General features: G+C 42.8%; 1 protein-coding gene across 1 annotated transcript in view; it reads right to left on the reverse strand.

Moving 5' to 3' along the window:
* Positions 1-21: 21 nt before the first annotated feature.
* LOC129330393 (chitotriosidase-1-like) overlaps positions 22-23938 on the reverse strand; it is a 59859-nt gene continuing 35942 nt past the window's right edge. The window contains exons 12-21 of the mRNA XM_054980422.1: positions 18752-18794; positions 18146-18175; positions 13418-13625; positions 11884-11940; positions 10391-10541; positions 9958-10085; positions 8666-8789; positions 5815-5997; positions 2421-2537; positions 22-1613 (exon numbers count right to left, since the gene is read on the reverse strand). Of these exons, the coding sequence (XP_054836397.1) occupies positions 1470-1613; positions 2421-2537; positions 5815-5997; positions 8666-8789; positions 9958-10085; positions 10391-10541; positions 11884-11940; positions 13418-13625; positions 18146-18175; positions 18752-18794 (1185 nt within the window). The 3' untranslated portion in view covers positions 22-1469. The remainder of the gene's footprint in view (positions 1614-2420; positions 2538-5814; positions 5998-8665; positions 8790-9957; positions 10086-10390; positions 10542-11883; positions 11941-13417; positions 13626-18145; positions 18176-18751; positions 18795-23938) is intronic.

Raw genomic sequence — 23938 nt, forward strand, 5'->3', positions numbered from 1 at the left:
ATAATGCCATTAGACAAGTGATAAAAAAACTGCTTTTGCCATTTAATGAACTGCTGAATACAGAGCTGGACATGCATAACCCATTTGCATTTGATTAACAAACAGAGAACAGGTCTTCTTTCCAGTGTTATTTGTTAATGTGAAAAAGCTTCTTTACATAATCTAGAACACATCCAGTGGCACAGCAGGTTAAGCTTGAGGCTGAAGAAGGATAAATCAAGAGAAAAGCCCAAGAAAACTTACAGTCTAATGCTAGACAAGAAGGGGAAATTGAGAAGATGCAAGAAATAAACCATACATTAGGACTGCAATTGCCCCTACTCTTTGCATAGTTATTTTATGGGTTAAGGGAAGGAGATAAAACAGTTTTGAGGAGGAATTTGTACAATGATGAAAATGAAAAAGGAGAAATCCTTGGAAGGAAGGGGAGTTCCAAGCCTTGGGGAGGGGCCAAAGTAAGAAAATAGGTTATCTTAGTGAGCAAGAGAAGATGTGGAGATAGCTACTTTTCAGTGATGCTAATGATACTTTTCAACTGAAGATGCTACTCTCATTGAGGCACATGAACAAGAATGGTAGCACATCTTATCCACATTCTCTGAGATGAAAAAGATATGAAAAGTAGCACTGCTAGTTTCCTGCATCAAAGCATCTGACATCCATTGTGCTGGGATGGAATATTACAGTACACTATTGATATGAGCTTGTATGAGCTTTGTTCAAATAGTAAGATGCATCTGAGTTTTGTTCAAACAGTAAAATGCATCTGAGACTGGTGTTGCTGGATTGTATGAAAATACTTCAGCCCCAGTGTGGAGATTACCCCCTTCAATATACAACACTACATATGTATGGACCAGGACAAAGAGTGTAAACTTGTCCTTCTAGCACAAGTTCTTCAATTGGGGCATTAGAAGCCTGAATGAAGTAGGTGAAAAATAGCCTGCTGTATGGGATGTTGAATTGAATCACCAATTGCTAGATGCCATGTACCATAAGGCTTTCCATTCCTTCTTCAAATGTGAGAGCATCTGCTATGTTCTGGAAGTATTTGTCATAAGTGCTTCCTGATCAGTTTTGGCATTAACTACTACTACTCTCATCAAAGTCAACTAGCCAAAAAAGTTAGGATTTATCTTAATTGATTTTTCCCTATGCAGTGTCTAACGGTGCAGTCCTAAGCAGAGCTGCACCCTTCTAATCCCATAGAAGTCAATGGGTTTAGAAAGGAGTAGCTCTACCTAGGATTGCACAGTGGAAAAAATGTATAGAAAGAAAAGCAAAGAGACACTCTCTTCTCATGGTTCCAAAATGAGGGGAAAATTACAAGGAATATTGCAACCAAAGATTTGGGAAAAAAGAACATGGAGTAGTTCGTATGAAAAGAGGTGGTGATTTTAAGCTGACCAGTGAAGGAGATCAGATGCTTCATGTTACCTTCAAGGTTTTCTTGGTATATTATGCTGTGGTTAAGCTGGCTTTTTATTCAGCTCTTCTTTTACAGCCCCAACTAGTGGATATTTTCCTTGGTGACAATGAGAACCTGAAAAATCATCTGAGTCAAGTGACCAGATCATGATACCTCCCAAATTATTTTCCTTCATATATTGAACCTGAAGGACAGAGAGAAAGGGGTACACAATTAAACAGCCATCACAAATATGAAATTACATGGAACTCTCTACCTTCCCCCCAACATTTATCAGTCTGCACTTCAGTCAGTGGGTTGGATCTAATACAACATTTGTACTTACTGTAGAACTCTTGTGCAAGGAGAAATGCAAGGAAAAGGTCATGGTAGCCATTTGCCCTAAGCCAAGCTTATTGTATCATGCCCAAGGGTTCCACATTAGGGACGAATGTGTACAATATGTAGATCATGACAACTTTTGCTTATGTGCTAGTAGCAAATATGGCTCTGCTGGGATGGCTTTTTGCATCCTCTGGTGCTAGAAATCTGCTAAGAGAACAGAATTCTAACTAGGCCTAAAATCCTGGGCAGTTGCCATTCCTTGATAGAAGCTCATACCCCTGCAAACAGCAGCTTATAGTTTGGTGAGTGGCACATATCATATTTTCAAGTATCATGGTAATATGTAATATGGAAAGTTATAAAGGATGCAAGTTAAAAAGCACATCTTTGTTAAAACCTGGATTGTATTTGCTAGCCATATTTTGGACCTGTTGTTTGTTTGCCTTTAACTCTTATCCTATTGCATATCTTTGTCCAAGAACAAATTTAACGCTCCAAGTAAAATCACCCTAATGGTGAGAGCCATGGTATTTTTTCAACCCAATTTGTCACTTGTATTTAAACAAAAAATAAGAAGCAGTTTTCCTCACATTATGTAATTCTTTCAGGAGTTCTCTGGGTCACGTTTCTTAATAAAAAAGGTATAGAAGACTCTGTCAATACTTGCCTTGGCCCGAACACTTATTACATCTTCATATCCTACCCACTGGTTTCCTTTGTAAGAGTAGGGGACTGCCTGCTCTTCAATTTGTTCCTTCTTGGCACCATTATTAAACACACAGATCTGGCAGGAATAATTTTTAATGACTTTATAAATTATTACAAAATTGCAATAATAAAAAAGAAAATAGGCAATAGCTTTGCCCACAAAATGAGCTATTTACTTCCACCATAAACACATGCATATAAGAATTGACAATTGGTAATTGATTCATTAATGCTGGGGATGGCAAGACAGAACAGTAAGTAATTAATTAAAATATAGGAACAAAAGGAAAATTGCTTGGAGGATCATGATGTTTGCTGAACAGGGACTTACGTTTGAGTAAAAATGATCAGATCTTTCTAATGGGGATGGGCATTTCTGGATTTTGATGGCAAAAGAGAATATTAGTGTTATATATAAGGCTTTTTCCGTACACCGTGTATTCCTGATTTTCTTAGTAGTCGATCTCCAAGCACTGGAATCGATTTGCGTATGCTTCTTCTGTTCGTCTATCCTCCCTTTGCATTTTTACAATTGTGGAGTCAGTTTATTTTGTTCTGCATGTGCATTAAATAATCAACTACCTCTTCTCACCATCTTGCACCATGGATGCAGGATTGTCCTGCAATCCATGCCCATCCTTAGACTGGATAGGAATCTCGCCTCTCTCCTATCAGAGTACGGAGTTCCTATAATAAAGAGCTCTTATTTCTTTCTAAACCTAAGCTAAGAGTAAGTTTATTTTCTTTCTCACACTAATACCTGCCAGCAAGCTCCAAAACACCCATCACATTTTTTTCTGCAATTGATGCTACTCTGCTACTAGTTTATGGAGGTCTAGTATTATTTTTTAATAACAGCACACACACACACACACCCTTTTATTTTTTGCACGTGCTTACACTGATGGATCGATAGATCAACATAAGACCTGGATTTTTAAAAAAAGATAGAAAGAAGTTTTTGCATGAGGAAGCCTAAAAGGGGAGCAGCTCCACCACCCATATCTAAGTTTCCCCCATCCAAACTGGAGATCCCTGCCTGGGCTGATCCAGAGCCAAGAGGGTAAGGCTGGCACCAGCAGAGCATACCAACCTCTGTTGAGATGGAGCCCAGAGCAGCAGCAGCAGCTATGAACTTTTCAAACTGCGCTGCTTTGTCTGGAGCCAGAAGAGGCCACCTCCCTTCCCCTGGGCCACCAGGTCTTTTGCAATTTTTTTAAAAGTGCCAATACATGCGGCAAGTTTCTGAACTTCCACCTTTCTTTCTTTCTTTTTTTAAAAAAGTAAACCTCTAGCCGCTTCCCTTGTGGAGGCATAAGGGAAAAGGCATATCTGTGCAGTGAAAGGGGCTGGAGACTTTCTTTTAGACTTACTTTTTAAAAAATGATAGCTGTGGATTCAGAGAACCTGCTGCACCTATTATATCAATGGTAAATTGAGCTATGGATATGAAATTGAAGGAGGAGGAGGAGGAGGAGGAAGTTTTATACCCCGCCCTTCACAATCCATAGGAATCTTTGAGTGGCTTACAATCACCCTTCCGGTCTCCACAACAACTCGAACAACTGACAATTTAAAAAGAGCACAACAAAAGCAGGAAGGGGGAAAGGAAGGTAAGGGAAAAGCGATGATGAACATTCATTCATCAAAAAGCGGGTTGGAGTTGGGTAGGAACAGGCAGGACAAACAAAACTGAAAGAAACATTATGCATGAGAAAAAACTGGACTCAAAACCAGCTTTTAGAAAAAGATTGAGGTAAAAGAGGTCTCAAAAGAACTGGAAAAAAAACCAGGGGGAAACCCAAAAAACTCAAAGTGAAAATTAAAGGCAAAAAAATGTATGCAGCTCAGGGGATAAATCAAAGCAGTATGAGGCTAGAACTGCATGTGGAAAACCCAAAAGTGCCGTGAGAAACTTCAGTTTCAATTTCATATGTAACTGATTAGGTCAGAGTGGTCTTCCCATAGTGCAAACCACTCCTCACATGGATAGTCAGATAATGTATAAATGTTAAATAGTGCCACTGCCAACCCTATACTGATTTTTGGGAAGGGGGAAGGGAGGCAATCTCATTGTTTTCTCTCTTCATTCTCACACCTGTTTATTCCCATCTGCTGCTTTCCAATTATTGATCAGTTACTAATCTGTGAGGATCCAACCTTTGCCCCATACCTATGTTTTCTGAGGATTGATGGTTGTTGTGGATTTTCCGGGCTTCAGAGGTGTAGCACTGAAAGACAGAGATCTCTGAGTGTCAAACTGAGAGATCTCTGTCTTTCAGTGCTACACCTCTGAAGATGCCAGTCACAGCTGCTGGCAAAACGTCAGGAACTACAATGCCAAGACCACGGCAATACAGCCTGGAAAATCCACAACAACCATCGTTCTCTGGCCGTGAAAGCCTTTGACAATATATTTTCGGAGGAGTGTTTGGTGGGGAAATTTGCCAAAAAGGTGGGTTATAAATAAATAAAATTAGTCATCTGTCTTAGGTTGTATCTCACCAATTATCAGGAGAAGGAGCTGGCACACAGATTTCCCCACAATCCTGTTCCCCCGTAACTCCTTTTGACCCCAAGAAAAGTGATGCTTGAAGTCACAGGATCTGGACAAAAAAAATCACATGGGTTGAGAGGCCAGGGCACAAAATTCCCGCCTCTGCATGAAGAACTTCCCAAACAGAAGTGGAAGAAGGGAGTGGCTTTTTTTAATCCGCCTTCCTGACTGTAGTCCCCAGCTCTTTCTTTTTTAGCTTTTTTGTCCATGTGGGTCTTGTGATTTCAAGTCTCATCTTTTGGAGGGTCAAAAGGGGCTGCTGAGATAACAGGAATGTGAAGGAGATCTGCATCAGTTGATTGTATTAGCAGTTGACTGGATAAGCACCAATACTTTTAATACAAAATGTGACATATCTAAAGCACAAAATATTACAATTGTTTTGATAGGCAGATGTGTTGATAGGTGGTGATATAGCTTGAAGACATTAGGAAGATCCCTTCGCTCTCTTGACTATTGCCAATTAAATTTGAAGGCATCTGTTAGAATACCTCTTTAAACTGACATTTCTTCAGGGCTGAGTGCTCATGATCTGTGACTGTGGAGAGGAGCGAATTAGGCCCCAAGGGCTGCCTGCAGGATATAGATAACTAATGATGTGACAGTTAATAAGATGTAAAGGAAACAGAAAACTTTAAATTGCCAGTTTCTTTGTTCACACTCACTTATATAAGGAACTCTCTTAGTTTGGTTCTTTTGATCCTAATTTTAGTATGACTCCATCTCTTTGAGATTTATGAGGCAGAGGAGGTAGTTCGTGAAAAATAAACAGGGATACAAATGTAACCATTACTACCTCATAATATGACATTATCCCATGTTCCTTTGTGAATGGTCCAGGCGTTCCGGTACCAGAGACTGGGGCCCCAACCCCCGTCTGTCTGGATGAAAGTGTGAAAGTTCGTCCATAGGTTGGGATGCCCATCATAATCTTCTCATTAGGGACACCTTTTGACTTCAAATATTTGACAGAGTAGTCCTAGAGAAGAAGTAGAGTAGCCATTATCCATTGGGTAAGAATCAACTCTTACCTTTCTATGTAGCACCTCTCCTGCCAAATCTGCTTTTAATTAATACAGGAAAGCCAATCTATGAGGTATGGGGAAAGACTGACCCTTTATGAGTGATTTAGGGATGATTCATATATTTGATCTGATGCGAGCTTCAGCTTGATCTGAAGCCATCACCTATTGCCATTATGGGGCATAGTGATAAATCTTGTGAATCTGTTGACAAGGGCCATTTCCACACGTGTTGAATAATGCACTTTCAATGTACTTTAGCAATCCTTTGGAAGTGGACTTTTTGTTCCACACATGGAAAAGCTGTTCCAAATATTCACTAAAGAGTATTGAAAGTGGATTTTCCAACGTGTATGGAAGCAGCCATGGTTCAAGATGGCAACTCATCATGATCAGGATAGTGTAAGTCTTCAAAATACAGTGTCAGGATAATGTGAACACCCCTACATGTGTTGGAGTACTCATTAAGAGTGTCCTTATCCCCCAAATGGCAACTCATGTTCATTATAACATCACAATGATCATTTTAATCTAATAATGAATTACTGGGCATTTAGACACACCAGAACTAAATGGTTCTTCCTTCAATCAGATTTGCAATGCCACTGTTAATCTAATTTATTCACTGCTGTGAGATGTTGCCTTATTTGGGGGAGGGGTATCTCTCCTAGATCACCCACCAGTTACACCATCCATTTTTGGAACTAGGGGCTTGCTGGGCCTCAGGATGGAAAAAGGAGGAGGTAGCCTTCACCTTGTTCCTCCTCCTCTCCCTGGGCATCTCAGCTATTGCCAAGAGATGTCCCACCTCATTCTCTTTTGCCTGACTTCCTGCCTCCTTTTATCCCTCTCTCCAAGCTTCATAGGCCTGGTTAGTTGACATGGCCTCTAGCAAGGAGCCCTAGCCTCACAAGAGGTCCAAACCTTCAATAGCTGACTGAGGTTTGGCCAGGTTCTTCCCTCCTTGGCCCTACCCTCTCCCAACTAGGAGAGCACTTCTCTCTCCTTCTGCTCTCTGTACTGAGGCTTTAAAGGGCTCTGTTGAGGAAAGATGTAAGTCCATGGGCACCAGCAGGCTGGTGGGATCCAGACAAGGACCAAGATGAAAGGCCTAGGCCTGAAGAAATAATGCAAGTCTTAAACCAGTATTACAAAGCAGCAACAAATCTTACTAATTTTTCTAAATTATGCATTTGCTTGTCAATATACAGTTCCATTTCAAAATCTGAATTTTGACAGTGATACTTGTATAATAAGGTTGAATAAGGTTCTGTAAGCTTTTGATGAGCCTGTGTCTAATAGTTTTGACAATTAAAAACATTTTTTGAATTCAAGTACCATAACATTTCTGCTGTATCAATTCCCAGAAAGAATCTTTACAAAATTCATTATATTTCAGATCTTATGCATTATTTATTTATTTATTTATTTATTTATTTATTTATTTATTTATTTATTTATTTATTTATTTATTTATTGCACTTGTATTCTGCTCTCCCTGTAAAACAGACTCAGAGTGGATGAAATCAAAATATAAAACAAGGTAGCTTAATAAATAAAAACAATTCCAACTAATAAAACCCAGGGCCATTCACATTGCAGAGCCCCTCAACATCCAAAGCCCATGGGGTGGGTGGCGAGTTGTTAGATATTGTATAGACTGAGGAGACAATGTCCCCCTACTGGCAAGAGGCCGAGGAGAGGAGGGTCCGCTCACCTCAACTACCATACACCTGGCAGAACACCTCTGTTTTACAGGCCTGGCAAAAGGATAGTAGATCTTGCTGTGCCCGTGTTTCCACAGACAGAGAGTTCCATCAGGTTGGTGCCAGAGCCGAAAAGGCTCTGGCCCTGGCTGAGGTGAGGCAAACCCTGGGGCTGGGAACTACAAGCAGATGTTAGCCTACCAAACAAAGGGCCCTCTGGGGAACATATAGTGAGAGGCAGTCCCCCAGGTATGTGAAATGTGATCACTGCTCCAGTAGTGTCTTCTTAATTTCCAGAATGGCCATCTGTGAATGGCCAGACTATTTATGGTCATGGCAGCAACAAAAATTCAAGTATCCTCTTCCACCAATACTGGAAACAGAATTGTGTGTGCACCCCCTGGTAAGTGCAAGAAACTTCTGCCTGTCTGAGCACCCTAATGTTACCTGAAGCCTAGATATGATGGGAAAAGGGTTTAATCTTCTTCTACCCTGTATTAGTGACCAAGTGAATGTCCACTTACACAATTTTCCCTCCCCTTTTGGGGAGAATAGGGTATCTGCATGACTGTCTGTGTGGAAATGCCAGTTCATACATTATACCACCTTTGTGATTGAGGGAAGGAGGGGTGCACTGTTCATTCCTCCACATGAAAGTTTCAGATGAAACAATCTGTATGCTTCAGAAATCACCCTCATGTGTAGCAGTATGTTTAAATTAGGAGGGACAGAATTTGTTTGGTATGGATTACTAGTTCAATGGACTAGGCAGTGGGAGAATCAGGTTTGCAACTGCATACCTGGATCAGAGCCTTGCCAAGTTTCCTTGAATATAGCTCTAGAGGGAGTATGTAGCCTTTTAAGACATCTGGGAAAGCCCTGGGAAATGTCTGTCATAGTTCTTGCATTGATAACTTACAACATTATAATAGGATGAAGATCCATAGTCATTTTTGCCCTTGTACAGAGGGCTTCCATGGCCAGTTTCATCATTCCAGGAACCATGAAAATCAAAGGATAGGAAATTAATGAAGTCTGCAGCCCTAAATGAAAAAAATAAGAAGTGAGAAGTGGCACAATGTCCTTTGGCTGCATTTCTGTGCAGAGTCTGCAAGGTAAAAGTGCCTTTCAGCAGATGATTTCCAGATGAAAAATATGGATCTGTGGAACTGTTTGTTGGGTAGCAGTGGGGATGGAATTCTGCTCCTCTGTAGATTTCAACTGTTAAACTAGTTCTAATGTGGCCTTGAGTGAGCTCTCTTGGCACTGTCTTTTACAAGTCTTTTGGAGAATCCTTGGGAAAGTCTTGGGGGGGAGGGAAGGTGAGGGGTTGCTCCCAAGCCCCGCTGCCAGTCCCAGTCCTTTCACAAATAATTACCCTTGTGAATGCAGGGAGATAAAAGCAGGGAACGTGCATCGGAGACAGGAGAGGCCCTGTAGATCTTTTCTTAAATGGCCTGCATACTTCTGAACAGATTTAGACATGTCAGTTCCAAACACCATTTATGGAAGGGCTGCTGGTGATGATGAATCACTTCATAAACTAAGCCTGAATCAAATAGTTTGTGCCTGGCTTATAATGAGATATATTCCACCCCCCACCCCCCACCCCAGTTCTGAAATCTGCTGCCATTGCTAATTATAACCAGGGAACTATTGTGCTTTGTGGATTTTAACCCAACATTCTATCACCTTATTTTTGCTTCTGTGAAAACTACCGAACCATTACTGAAGTATGTGAAATTGGATTATTTTAATTGGCTGAATGAAATAAATTGATATATAATTTATTAAATGTTGTTACAAGTCAACTATGAGTTGTTGTCAAATCCTGATGGCAGCAGCAAAATCTTTGGTGAATGTTGATGTGGAATGTTAGTCCAGCTACACAGAAAATATTCACCACCACCACCAAACTTTCCAAAGGAACATTTGGAGTGGGGGACAAATTAGTTTCATTTCCATTTTTATATGTTAGATTGTAATATATACAATCAATATGGGAAAGGCTCATTGGCTGATGTTCCAGTGGCCACTGCTGAATAATCCGTTACTGATGTCTGACGAATAGCAGCCCCATGCACCACCACGAGTAGCATCAGAATGTGCAGTTACAGGAAATGCACAGTTCTCTTGTCAATATACTGTTCATTCATACTTGTACAAATTCACTTTTATATTCATTAACAGAGTATTGCTGACAATACTTACTTAGAGATTTCCCTTACGTCATAGCCTTTATCAATGGATTCCCTCCCAGCTTGTACTGCAACACTCAGTATGAGTTTTTTATTGCTTGGATTCTTAGCTGCTTCTCTACTGAATTGTATAGACAGGTCCTAAAAAACATCACCAGACATTATTTTTCTCAAGGAATTTCTGAGTGTGTCAGCTTTCAGATTCTCCACCAGTATGAAATAGCCATTACAATTTGTACCTCCTTATATATTAGCAACATTCGTCTTCTTCCCCAGTAGCCAGCTGCTGCGGCTGTACAACCTCCCACTTCCTAATACCAGGTGTTGAAGCCCTTGATGTCCCAAAGGAAGGACAAAATCTCTTCCTAAAGACCCATAAATAGAGACCCTATCCACCACAAATTTATCCATAAATTTACATAAAGAGCATTTCCATTTTCATATACCTTAACTAGGTCAACCAAATGCCTTTTATCTCTTTCTTCTGGAGAAATCCAGTCAAGATCAAAGCCATCAAAATTATATCTCTGAAGGTATTTCACCACTGAGTACACAAATTCTGAGCGTTTGCTAGGAGATGCAGCTATGTTGCTCAAGCTGTTAACAGACAAGAAATGCATAACTGAAGGGTTTTTAAATTAGATTTTATTGTTTGTAGAAACTAATAAATTTTTTAGTCAGATGGTTAAATAATTCCATGGAATCTGAAAAACATTTTTACCACCCCAAAAGAATTACAAGTATGGGGCTATATTGTAATCTATAACATAATACCACACTTTAAATAAAATTCTGCAATTTACTTTTATTCTTCAAATTAATCATAAAATGTGCAGCTTTTGAACAAGTAAACTGATTAAGTATGTGATGTCTTTTGTATAATCTGGTTTTATACTGGAAAACTAGACATTAATAGTAAAAGAGTTGAGACTCCTTTGTCAGACAATACGTGGCCCTATATACTCTCTCTCTCTCTCTCTCTCTCTCTGGTTCAAACATACCATTGCAGTTAAAATTATGTATTATCAGAGCACATAAAAGGAGGAAATTAAGGATAAGAAATCCTTAGTTGTGAAAATTCCACAAATGTATACTGGTGAAGCCTCAGGAAGACTCTATAGTTGTATATTCCAAGGAATTTCAAACCCTGTTTAACTTGACCTGTAATTTGTTTTCTTAAAAAAAGATCCTGTGGGTTCTAAGCTATGGACATTCTGCTGGTGAAGGCTATTTTCCCCACCTTGCCCTTCACCCAGCAGCCTCCAGACAAAGAATCACAGAGGCTACAGGAAGAATCAGGTGGGATCATTTCACTTGTCTTTCTGTTTTCTCTGTTGTTTTATCAACACCTGAACTGAGGGCCAGAACTAACTTAAGATAGTGGTGAAGCAGCACCTTCCCCTCCACCATTCAGATGTGATCCCTGTGTGATCCAGGGAGTTGCATGAATGTCCAATTGTGCATGATACCCTCCCACCCACCTTTTGAAACTGATGTATTGCATGGATAGAATATTCACGTGGGACTTTGGCTCACATGGTCAGTCATCTGCACAGTGAAATAGGAGGAGCTGCTCTCCCAGTAAACTTATGAACAGGGAAACAAGCTGCTGCTGTTCATGATCCACTTAGAGCAGTGCTTTCCCCCCCCCCCCCCAAGGATCATCACATCATAATATACCACACTGAGTAAGAAAAATGCCTCCCACCAGCAGCTACTTGTATTCAAATGTTATGTTCCAGATAACAGACTTTTGGATAAAGGTCCTGGTTCCAGAGCAGAACAGAATGAATTGCAAGCATTCTTTTTGCTGAAACTACAGCTGCAGATGCTTCATACATATTGGATGGCAGGCAGCAGTGCTTTTAGATGGGCTTGTTACATTTTGTGTTTCCTGGGAAAAGCAGCAGTAATATCAAAAATAACCCCCTAGTCTTACCGTTTGGAGCCTTCACCAGATCCACCAATAGAGAGAAGGGTCTTCAATTGAGGATTTCTAAAGAAGGAAAATATGAGGAAAAAAAAGATTTTAAATAATTTTATCCCGAAGTGACTCCAGAATGGGCAGTATGGACATAGGGCAATGTGTAAAGTTAAATGTTTCAAATTTAATTGATTTCAGTGGGACTTAAGCACATTTAACTTTCTCTGGATTGTGCAGAAGGTGAGAGGGTGAGGCTGGGTCAGGGATTCTAAATACTGAGATCTTTGGACTAATCCTACAAATAAGCATTTGATACATCCAGGAACATATTTATTGCTATATTCTGTTTAGCATAGGGTTGCCAGCTCCAAATTGGGAAATTCCTGGAGATCTGGGGAGTGAAACCTGGAGAAAGTGGGGTTTGGGGAGGGAAAGAACCTCGGCATGGCATAATTCCATAGAATCCACCCCCCCCTCCCAAGTAGCCATTTTCTCCAGGTGAGCTGTGGCCTGGAGACCAGTTGTAATTCCGGGAGATCTCCAGCCACTACCTGGAGGCTGGCAATCCTAATTTAGCACATAAAATAACATTGCTATTTGTAATACACCAAATGCCCCAATTGTTCTATACTTTTTCTCCACATCTTCTGCCTAATTAGTCTAGACTAGATAGCTTTACTTTTGCAGTAATAAGAAAATTGCATCTGCTTATCATTCATGCCCCATTTCAAAGCTGTCTGGAATTCAGATAAAGTATGGCAAGCTTGACCTGTCTCTAAAGTTCAAACTACATTTTAAGCAAAGTTCAATGATTGTTTCCTCTGCTTTTTTTAAAAAAGTGCCTGACTGTAAGAGAGGTGGGCTGGAAGGAACTACTTATTCCTTTCTTTGATCATTTTTTTTCTCAACATCACTCTGCTTGATCTGATTTTTTACCTGCAGAGAGAAGGTTTGGGAAAGATATGAAGATTTTCTTGCCTTGGGAGGTGAAAAAGTATCTTTGGGAGGGTGATTTTAAATGGAGAAACAACTGGAGGGGGAAAAGGTTAAGCAGCATTGTCCACATGCCCTTCTACTCTGATAAAATTGTTTCAGGCTGCTTTGTTTAAAAAAGATCTGGAGGAAAGAATCGTGGAACTCTCTGTAACGTGTAGTTTGAGCCTCATACTTACCAACCCGTAAGTTTCCCAAGTGATATTGCTTTTTCCATAGTACCCTGCTCATTGGCATTACTGATTCTGTGTTGCCCAATGCAAACTGCAGCAGCTAGAGAACTTAACATAGCATTTGATGCCTAGCAAGAGTAGGGTTGCCAATTCCAAAGTGAAAAATTCCTGGAGATATGGGAATGGAACCTGGGGAGGGAGAGGTTTGGGGAGGGGAGGCACCTCAGTGAGGTATAATGCCATAGAGTCCACCCTCTAAAGCACCCTTCAGGGTAACTGATCTCTGTAGTCTGTATAGATTCCAGGAATGCAAATCCTCTGTTGTATCAACAGAAGACACTATGGATGTTGGGATGTTGCATGAGCCTTGCTACCATACTTACATGGTTTTTAGTCGGTTGAGGGTTTCATAAGTAGTCTCATCATTCCATTCGGCATGAGTTATCTGGTTGCCACTTAGATTGGAAAAAGCATAAATGATGTGGGTGCAGAGGTTGGCGTCAATGGTATCGGTATCAGGAACAAAACGCCCACCAGGTTCTCGGTACTGGGACCAGATGGTGAAGTAACAAATCAGTTTATAGCTAGAAACTGTTAAGATAATTAAGAGAGAATATCAAAGATGGAGTTAATTAAAAAATTAGACCTAGGCTACCGGACTCTGCAGAACCAGTACCATTAGAGTTGCTGCTTGTTTTGCTGATGGTGGTTCTGCACTTTTAACAACTGCATAACAAATAGAAATTCACCGGAACATTTCTTGCATGAAGAGATACAATGAGCAGAGCACTATACCCGATGAATTCCTATCTGTGGTAGACAATTGTAAAGGAAATGATCTTTAATAGGAAAAAAGATATGGGAACTCTAGATATCAAAAGTAAGTTGCCCTTCTTTTTGAATCTGGGCTGCAGCTTCAAAACAACAATTCCTCCCAACCATGGACCCTAGGAGGAATGGGACAGAGAGGGCTAGATTTTCTCATTAAGATTGAATAAGGAAAAATCAGGAAGGAGACTGCTGCTGGAGTTAAGGCTGACTGGTAAAGAAAGAGGGATAGCTGAAGCCTTTTCTCTAGGTCCCAGGAGGTGACTGCAGAGGGACAGAAGACACAGAGTCTGTCTTCATGAGATGCCTTGGTGCGTGTTCATCAGATATAATGAGATGCAATGTTAGCCAGGAAGTGTAGTTTTAAAAGACAGAGCTTATAGAGATTGCTCCTCAGAGGGTTTGTTCATTTCATCCTTGCCTCCCCAAAGGCTCTGTCAATTTCACCTCTCCAGTCTAAAACTGTGCCTGGAGGCATAGTTTAAAAAGACAGAGACAGGAGATCAGTCCTTAGAGGGTTTGTTAATTTCATCTTCACCTCCCAAAAGGCTCTGTTAATTTCACCTGTCTATCTCTGTCTTTTTAAACTACCCTTCCCAACTAACATGGTCTCTCCTGACATGTGTTCTACACATGTCTGATGTCTTGTGTAGAGAGACTCTTAGAGTCAGAGTTTCTCTACATGTTACTAAGTACCTAGGGATGCTAAAGTGCATGGTTGTATATGTAGTCCTCAATTCACGTGCAGGCTGTTCTTGCTTGGCACATGTGAATGCCGCTTTCACAGGAGCTCCCTTTGTGTGATTGCTTCTTTAAGTAATTCTGAAGGGCAAATCACCAATTCAGCTCTATTTTTGCTGCAAGAAAATGTACTGTAGGATTCTTTGACTTGCCAATTTGCATTTCTTTAAGATGTGAGAAAGTGTCAAGACCTGCATTTCATGAATGGATGTGGGGAAAATGGGATACTTTTAGCAGTTGAGGAGGAACTGATATAGAACGCATGAATGTATTCACGTGGAGAAAACTGAAGTGTGACTGTGCGAGTGAGTGCATGGAAAGTTGGAGGGGGTGGGGGGCATGTGAAATGAGATTCACTTGAGAGTCTCTAGGTACTTTGTAACATGTAGAGAGATTGTGAGATGATGAGCCCCGAGCAATATAACTGGCCTTTGTGGGTGATGAAAATGCTCATCGGGGAAACAAGTTATTTTGGTTTTAGAGTCATTAGTTTTTTATCCTGTTGTGAACTGCCTTGTGACTAAATATTTTAAATAAAATAAACCTGCCAACCTACAAACATGGCAGAGGTATCTGTTTACTTGAAGAACTTTCCAGGCATGTAAAAAACCCATGGTTTTGTATGTTAACTAAAACAGAAAAAAAGGAGGGGACCCCTGGCATAATAGTGCTCACTGAATGCAACTATGGAATTTTGAGAGAGTCAGTTAAAGAGAGAAGGAGAATGTAGCTGCTCAAGCCCTGAAAAGTTTATAGAAACATCTGGGGGGTTTCCAGGGAGTAAGAGAATATGCAGATTCCCCCTTCCTACATTTCTTGTGGTTGCTCCGTTTGTATCCTCTAACAGAAATTGAAAGTAGTAGATATCAAAAGTAGCATTCCTGGGTCAGGGGAAAGAAAGAGGGAGGTTTCAGCTTTTTGAAGGAACCCCCACGCATGCAGAAAAACATGATATTCCCAACCTAGTCCCCAAAGGCATGAAGAAATCCACAAAAACAGACTCATTACTGCACATGTGCTGCACTCCCTGTGCTTGCTGAAAGGCTGAATGGAAGCAAGAGGCTGGCTGCTTGCTTTCACTCAACCTAGAAGGCACTGAAAATGAAATCTTGCCCTTAAGTCATAGCTGATTTATGGCAACCCCTGGTGGGGTTTTCATGGTAAGTGACTAATAGAGGTAGTTTGCCATTGCCTGCTTCTGCAAACCTGGTCTTCATTGGAGAGCTCCCATCCAATTATTTTTTTCTTTTTCAATAATAATTTTATTTTTTCAATAATATTTTTTCCCCATCCAATTATTAGATCTGAAAAGATCAGGCACTTTTCAGCTATCCAGGTCAGGGCTAGAGAGAAGAAAAACAAGTTCCCTGCCTCCCTCTCCCCTCCTAACACAAGCACTATGGAGCTATTGCTCTCAGATGGTCTTATAAAGGGCTGGATGATCATACAGCTCTGGATGCTCCAAGCCCTGGGGTTTTAGCCACATATCACTCTTGTTGGTGGACTTGTGATGGGGAAAAGCAAGTTTCATATCTCTCTGGTCAATCCTTCCAGACAACAGTCCTAATGAGGACTGCCACCTCTGGATTGGGAAATTCTTGGAGATTTTGAGTGTGGAGCCTGGAGACAGTGGGATTTAAGAGGGGAGGGACCTCAGCTGGGTATAATGCCAGAGTGTCCACCCTCCAATGCTGCCATTTCCTCTAGGAGAACTGATCTCTGTGGTCTGGACATTTGTTGTCATTCCAGAAGATCTCCAGCTGCCACTTGGAGGTTGGCAACCCAATGGCCTATTGCCCCATAGGCTTGCGGATGAATTGGCTTAGAGCTCTAGGTCAGGGCTTTGCAAATCAATGGAGAAAAATCTGTATAAAACTGCTAAGCTGAGGATCAGTTTTTAGAAAACGGCTGCATTTAGAAGTCCCAGTTCTGTGCTTAGAAGTTTTAAAGGGACATCTCCCCCATAGGGTGCCTGTCACTGTGATAATGGGTGGAAAAGAGCATGCTCTGTCCCAGTTTTAAAAAAGCACCCCTATGGGGAAGTAGACCTTAAACATTACTATGGGGACAGCTTCTGTTGTAGACCTATGCATTCTTAACTTGAAAGTAAGCAATAGCACAGCTGAAACATGCATGGGCTTCCCTAACATAACATTTGGTTGCAGGTCCCCACCATTTCTATATTATTCACTCATTGTGGCTACTGTTTTTTGCACCATTGGGATAGAATCATATGAAGAACATCTCATACTAGAATAATTCCATATTTTTTACTTTGATCTGTTATTAGTTCTTAGATATTTGATTTTTGATTTGTGTGTGACTTTGATAAACTCATTTCAGCAATATGTTCGCTTTAAACATTTGCCTAGTAAATATGCGGATGTAGTTTAGTTTATTCAATATTTAATCCACCCTCCCCGCAAGCGGGCTCAGGGTGAGGTACAACAATAATAAAATACAATTTCACAATCAATCATTATCTAATCTAATCATTATGTAATAACACACCTGAAAAATAGGTAACATTCCTCATCTCCAGACTGCTTCTTAAGCCTCCCCTCCCCTCCCACACACTTCCAAGGTCCGTGCTCCCAAACCAGACTAAACAATTTCAAGAAAGTGACAGGGAAATTTTCTTTCCTATTAACTGAACATTCTATAACATAAATTAGTTTCCCTAACTGAAGCAAAATGTTAAAAGACCAGACTTTAGAGGAAAACTGTGTTTGTTCCTCAGAATAGGAAAACAAGATGGAATTAAAACTCTTCCATTTAAAGTAAAACTATAAAAAGAGCTTTCAAATACAGGCACATACTGAAACGATATTATGTGAATGCAACTTGCATATATAGGATAGATGCCCAACATTCATTTGGTAATTTCATTTATTACATTTATAATAAATAAAATCACTCAACTCAAGGTAGCTAATTTAAAGTGCATCAGAATAAAATATGATGTGGAACTTCTTTCCACACATTACATATCTTTAACACTATACTTTCTATGGAATAGTAAGGCAGCATTTGTGGATGTTTGATTCCTGTTCCATGTACCAAACCCCCACTGTGTTCCTTATCTCCCTCCTTAGCATAGCTAAAAAGAGGAAAAGCAAACATGAGAGAACCTGTATAGTATGAGTGTCAGACTACAACTGGGGAGATGTGGGTTGAAATCCCAAGGTACCTAGGGCTGGTCACTCACTTTCAGCTTAACCTACTTCACAGAGATTTGTTGTGAGAACAAATTTGTTGTGAGGCAGCTTGGCGGAATGTTGGACAAGTGACAGTTGAAAAGTCCATTGGACAGCAGTCAGAGAGCGAAGCTGCGAGACCAGGATGCCTACATTTCCCATCAAAACTTGAGGGAAGCAGACAAGTGTCCAATCTGTGCCTTTTGTCACTTGTGGTTCTGCTCATGATGGGGGAGAGGAGCAGCATGGGCTGACTTCCTTGGTGGATAAAAACACAATAGGCATATTAAAAGATATCAAAACAGAATGGCTTTTAAAAAACAAAGGAAAGAAATTGTAACTTACCACTCTGAAGAAATATCAGTGCAACTAAACCTAATGCCAAAGAAATGAAACAAAATAAATCAAGAGTAGAAATTATGTTCTTAATCATGCTGACCCTGCTATGGATCTCATGGTACTATCATTTCCCCTTTAGACCCTTAGATTTTTCAGAACAAAATCCTTTTAAACAGATTTAATAAGAACAACTCAAATGAATGCAATGGTTTTCCACTTGTGAAAAAGGGAGGAGGGAGTCCCCCTTGACCACCCAAAAGGCTGTGCCCGGGATAATGGGACCTGCATGGGCAGAGACAGAGGCTGCAGTAAGGACAGAGAACTGGGCCAGACCAACCCATTATTAAACAAAGCAGAGCACACTTTAAACCTGTTTAGTTGATCAGTTGTATGGGATCTTCTTCAGAACCCATGGAAATTCAAGCCTCCATTACTATGTATTTTCAAAACATAATTAATCTAACCTCCCTCTCACATCATCCATTAGCAGCAACATCAATGCAAAATAGCTGTGGTCAGATGTGATCTGCCAAAACAAACTGTGAGAATTCTTTTTTGTTGAAAGCCCCCAGCAGTTTCAAAACCTGACTTTCAATATATTACCAGACTTACCTGCCCATATGGATGCTTGACCCATCTTGGTCCCAAGTGGTTTCTACAACAAAAGAAGCTCTGCTTGCTGTTCAACCATGTGCCTTTACTGTTGCTCACAATCTCATTTATAAGGCTAGCAGGGTGGGAGTTTTTGCCTTTCAGAGAGGACTGATTCCGCAATCCTGGAGAGATTGTGCAAGTGAGTTGCTGGGAAGTGTTGCAATCAGGGCTGTGTTTGTTTGCATCTGATGGTTTGAAGCTAATTGATTCCAGGAAGGAAAAATACAGCAAAAAGAGGCTAATTTCCTTACCTGTTCCTGACACTCTTTGATTACAGGTCTACTGACATGGGAGGCAGGTGTAAAGCAATTTAAATGCGAGACTGACATCTGGCACAACTGAATCTTTCTTCTCTTAGTGCAAGGAGTAGCCATGCTTGTCTACTCAAACAACCAAAACAGCAAAATTCTTTGCTGCATATCCTGCCTGTAAATACAGTACTGTTTCTCTGAAGCATCAAGGATTAACAATGTATTTATATTTTCAAATCCATACACATAAAGATAGTGCCACAGAAGCTGAAGCACTTCAAAGCACAGATGGGGCTGCAGATAAATATATATTTCCTTCAAGTCATGTCTTCATCAGGAATACCGAAAAATTTTGGTAATACTGAAATAGAGATTACCAAAACGATTCGGCCATTGTTTTCAATGAGAAAACCTTCTCCCGGCTTTCCAGGAGTCAGGGGGGGCATTTTCTGTCCAAATCACACCAAACTAGGTGGAGACCTTCTACGAACTCTCCTCTAACTATCCCCCAATTTTCAGAAAGATTGGACTTTGGGGGGGCCAATTATGCCCCCCCAATAAGGTGCCCCCATCCTCCTACACTCTCCATGGTTCTCTATGGGGAAAAACAAGTCATCTTTATAGGTGGCTTGGGGTGGCATTTTGCAAGCAAAATGCAACCAACTTTCAGGGGACTTGCTCCCACCTGTCCTCCCACCCTCCACCAAGTTTCAGGCAGATTCCACTTTGAGGGGCCATTTTACGGCCTCCCAAAGAAGGTGCCCCTATCCACCTCCACTCCACTATTCCCTATGGGGGAAATAAGAGAGGCTTGTCTGGCTAGCGGTGGCATTTTGCATGTAAAATGCCCCCCAACTTCAGAGGACCTCCTCCTACCTGTCCTCCCTCCCTCCACCAAGGCTCAAGCAGATCTCACTTGGGGGGGCATTTTATGGCACAAGCACACACTGAATAAAGTTTTTTAAATTTTTTTCCTCACTTTCAAAGTACAAGTAGGCAAAGCATTGTGACACATTACACCAGCAGTCCCCCACACAGAAAAATAACACAACTCACTTAACATCAGAGAATCACAAAAACAGAATCCCTGTCAAAAACACTTTATTTATTGAACAGCTTTAGGTAACACAGCAGGGGGGGGACACCAAAGGGCATGCCAGCAGTATCTTACACAAAAATAACACTTCACATTAAAGAATCACCCAAAACACAATTGCTGTCAAAAACACTTTATATCTTTAACTGCTTTAGGTTACACAGTAGGAGGGCACAACAGGGCATGAAAGCAGTCTACTACACAAAATAACATAATTCACATCACCGTTTTTGACAGCAATTGTGTTTGGGTGATTCTCTGATGTGAAGTGAGTTGTGTTATTTTTGTGTAAGATACTGTTGGCATGCCCTTTGGTGTGCCCCCCTGCTGTGTTACCTAAAGCTGTTCAAGAAATAAAGTGTTTTTGACAGGAATTCTGTTTTGTGATTCTCTGTGTTTTTGTGATTACACTGCTGGTGTAATGTGTCACAATGCTTTGCCTACTTGTACTTTGAAAGTGAGAAAATATTTTTTAAAAAACTTTATTCAGTGTGTGCTTGTGTTTTATTCTTTGTTGTGCAGTTGGTTCCCATCATAAGGAACAATGGGGCTGGCCGGCCAGCCATCTCTGTAGGCGGTGGGGGAATTTGGGGGAGGGTGTCTGTGGTTCAGGTGCTCTTTCACAGGGACAAGCTCACACTCAGAAGTGTGCCCACCATTGTGGCACCCCTGGGCTATGCATAATTGCCCTGGGAAAGAGAGTTTAAAAGTTCCCATCACAGGGAACAATGGGGGACGGCTGGCCAGCCTGCTCCTGGGGTAGTGGCCGGTGTGGGAATGTTGGGGAGGGTGTCTTTGGGTCAATGTGGGGCTGTGGGGGGTGGATTTAAAAGGGGGACAGTTCCTGGGGCCATAGATGCCACATTCCATGGGTTCCTGCTGTGGGAGATTTTCCCATAACAGGAATCAATAGAAAGTGGCTGGCCACAGGACAGGGGAGGTTAGGTTTTGGGGAGGGTGTGTGTGGTATTTGGCAGTTTGGGTGCAGGTGGACTGTGGCTGTGGCCATTGGCAGCCCCAATCCCATGTGTTTCTATGGTGTTGAAGTCTTCCCCACAGTAGAAAGACATTAAGTGGTGTGGCAGGAGAACCACCTTTGGGGTGCGCATAAAATGGCCCCCCAAAGTGGGATCAGCTTGGGCCTTGGTGGAGGGTGGGAGGACAGGTAGGAGATGGGCCCCTGAAGGTTGGGGGCATTTTGCATGCAAAATGCCACCCCTAGCCACACAAGCCTGTCTTATTTCCCCGATAGGAAATAATGGAGAAAGGGCAGCATCTTTGGGAGGCCATAAAATGGCCCCCCCAAAGTGAGATCTGCTTGAGCCTTGGTGGAGGGAGGGAGGACAGGTAGGAGGAGGTCCTCTGAAGTTGGGGGGCATTTTACAAGTTTGGTGTGATTTGGACAGAAAATGCCCCCCCGACTCCCAGAAAGCTGGGAGAAGGTTTTCTCATTGAAAACAATGGCCGAATCAAGCCGAAACGCGAATACCGAATCGGCTTGCTGTTTCGGTATTCCCTGAATACTGAAACGGTTTCCTGATTCAGTTAAAACTGAATCAGTTTTAACGAAACAGGCAGGCCTTGCACACCCCTAACAATGAACAGAAGCGAACATGTCCCCTTAATGAACATGTTTGGTGTTTGTGTTCGTGGCTTTTTAAAGATCCCTTTATCAGTTGGCAGGTGGCAGGGGGGATTCCCTCTTGCCGCCTGCCAGCTGATAGTTTACAGGGCCCTTTCCTGCCACATGCAAGGGGCAGGGCCCTTTAAACACCCCACAACTCCCAGCCCCCAGCCCCTACCCCACCCTAGCAGCGTCGGGCTGCTGCTGCTGGGTGCGAGAGGGACGGAGAGATTCTCTCTGACAGTGGGCAGAGCCGGCATCATGGGGCTGCTTCAGCCCACTGTCAGAGGGACGACGGGGCTTGCCTCATCCCTCTGACACTGGGCAGAGTCGGTGCTGCAGCGGCGCCACTTCTGCCCACTGTCAGACTCCCCTTTTCCCTCTGACAGTGGGCAGAGCTGCTGCCACCGCAGGGCTGCTTCTGCCCACTGTCAGAAGGACGAGGAGAGACTCTGCTGGTACCTCTGACAGGGGGCAGAGCTGCTGCTGCAGGGCTCCTTCTGCCTACTGTCAGAGAGACGAGGAAAATCTCCTTGACCCTCTGACAGGGCACAGCTGCTGCCACCACAGGGCTCCTTCTGCTCGCTGTCAGAGGGACAAGGAGAGATTCCCTTCGTCCCTCTGACAGCAGGCAGAGCTGGCACCACGGCGGGGCTCCTTCTGCCCACTGTAAGAGGGACGAGAAGAGACTCCCCTCGTCCCTCTGACAGCGGGCAGAGCCGCCGCCGTGGGGCTCCTTCTGCCCACTGTCAGAGAGACGAAGAGAATCTCCTCATCCCTCTAACAGTGGGCAGAGCTGGCACCGCTGTGGGGCCGCTTCTGCTCGCCGTCAGAGGAATGAGGAGAGACTCCCCTTGTCCCTCTGACAGTGGGCAGAGCCGCCACTGCCGCAGGGCTCCTTCTGCCCGCTGTCAGAGAGATGAGGATAATCTCCTCGTTACTCTGACAGTGAGCGGAGCCACTGCCACCGCGGGGCCACTTCTGCCCGCTGTAAGAGGGACGAGTAAAGACTCCCCTCATCCCTCTGACAGCGGGCAGAGCTGCCGCTACCGTGGGGCTCCTTCTGCCCTCTGTCAGAGAGACGAGGAGAATCTCCTCATCCCTCTGACAGTGGGCAGAGCTGGCACCACCGCTGGGCCGCTTCCGCCCGCTGTCAGGGGGATGAGGAGAGACTCCCCTCATCCCTCTGACAGCGGGCAGAGCTGCCACCACCACGGGGCCTCTTCTGCTCACTGTCAGAAGGATGAGGAGAGACTCCCCTCATCCCTCTGACAGTGGGCAGAGCTGCCACCGCTGCCGGGTTCCTTCTGCCCACTTTCAGAAGGACAAGGAGAATCTCCTCATCCCTCTGACAGCGGGCAGAGCTGCCGCTGCTGCGGGGCCACTTCTGCCCACTGTCAGAGGGATGAGGAGAGAGTCCCCTCGTCCCTCTGACAGCAGGCAGAGCCGGGGCTGCGGGGCTGCTCCTTCCTGGTGCCAGTGGGACAGAGAGATTCTTTCTGTCCCTCTTGCACTGGGAGAGCTGGTGCCACCCCCTTTGCTGTCATTTTCTCATCACAGTGGCAAAAACTGTACTGCCTGTTGGAAGCTACTTTGAGAGGTTACAAAACTTTCCTTCCCAATGTTCAATACCCACCAAATTTGCAGGGGACATAGTCCTCAGTGTCCTCTGAAGACCCCCCAAGTTTCAGAGAGATTGCACCCCGGGAAAGGTATGATCCATGGGTTCCCCCCTTTGCTGTCTATTTCTCTTCTGAGTGGCAAAAACTGGACTGTCTGCTGGAAGCTGAAGGGTTAAAGCCAGAAGGAAAGCCAGAAGGAGTTCAGACAGAATTCAGTCCCTGCTGTTGCCAGGGGAATTGATTGAAAGTTACCAGAATGTCTGGCTTGACGAATGGCTGCCGAACACAACGAATGAGGCTTGCGAAGACCACCTGTTTGTTTGGATTGGGGACTTACGAACGGTTTGTTCACAAACAGACGAATGGGCTATTTGTGGGGGTTTTTTTTGTTCGTATTGGTTTGTGCCCATGTCTAGTCATGACCTGTTAAGCTAAATGGGCTACCATTCCTGGCTGATTTTCTATTGACCTTCTGGGAATTCTATTTTCCTGGTTCTGTTGAGCCATGGAATTAGGGTTGCCAGCTTTGGGTAGGGGAATTCCTGAAGATTT

This window comes from Eublepharis macularius, chromosome 5, assembly GCF_028583425.1.
Source record: "Eublepharis macularius isolate TG4126 chromosome 5, MPM_Emac_v1.0, whole genome shotgun sequence".
Taxonomy (NCBI): Eukaryota; Metazoa; Chordata; class Lepidosauria; order Squamata; family Eublepharidae; genus Eublepharis; species Eublepharis macularius.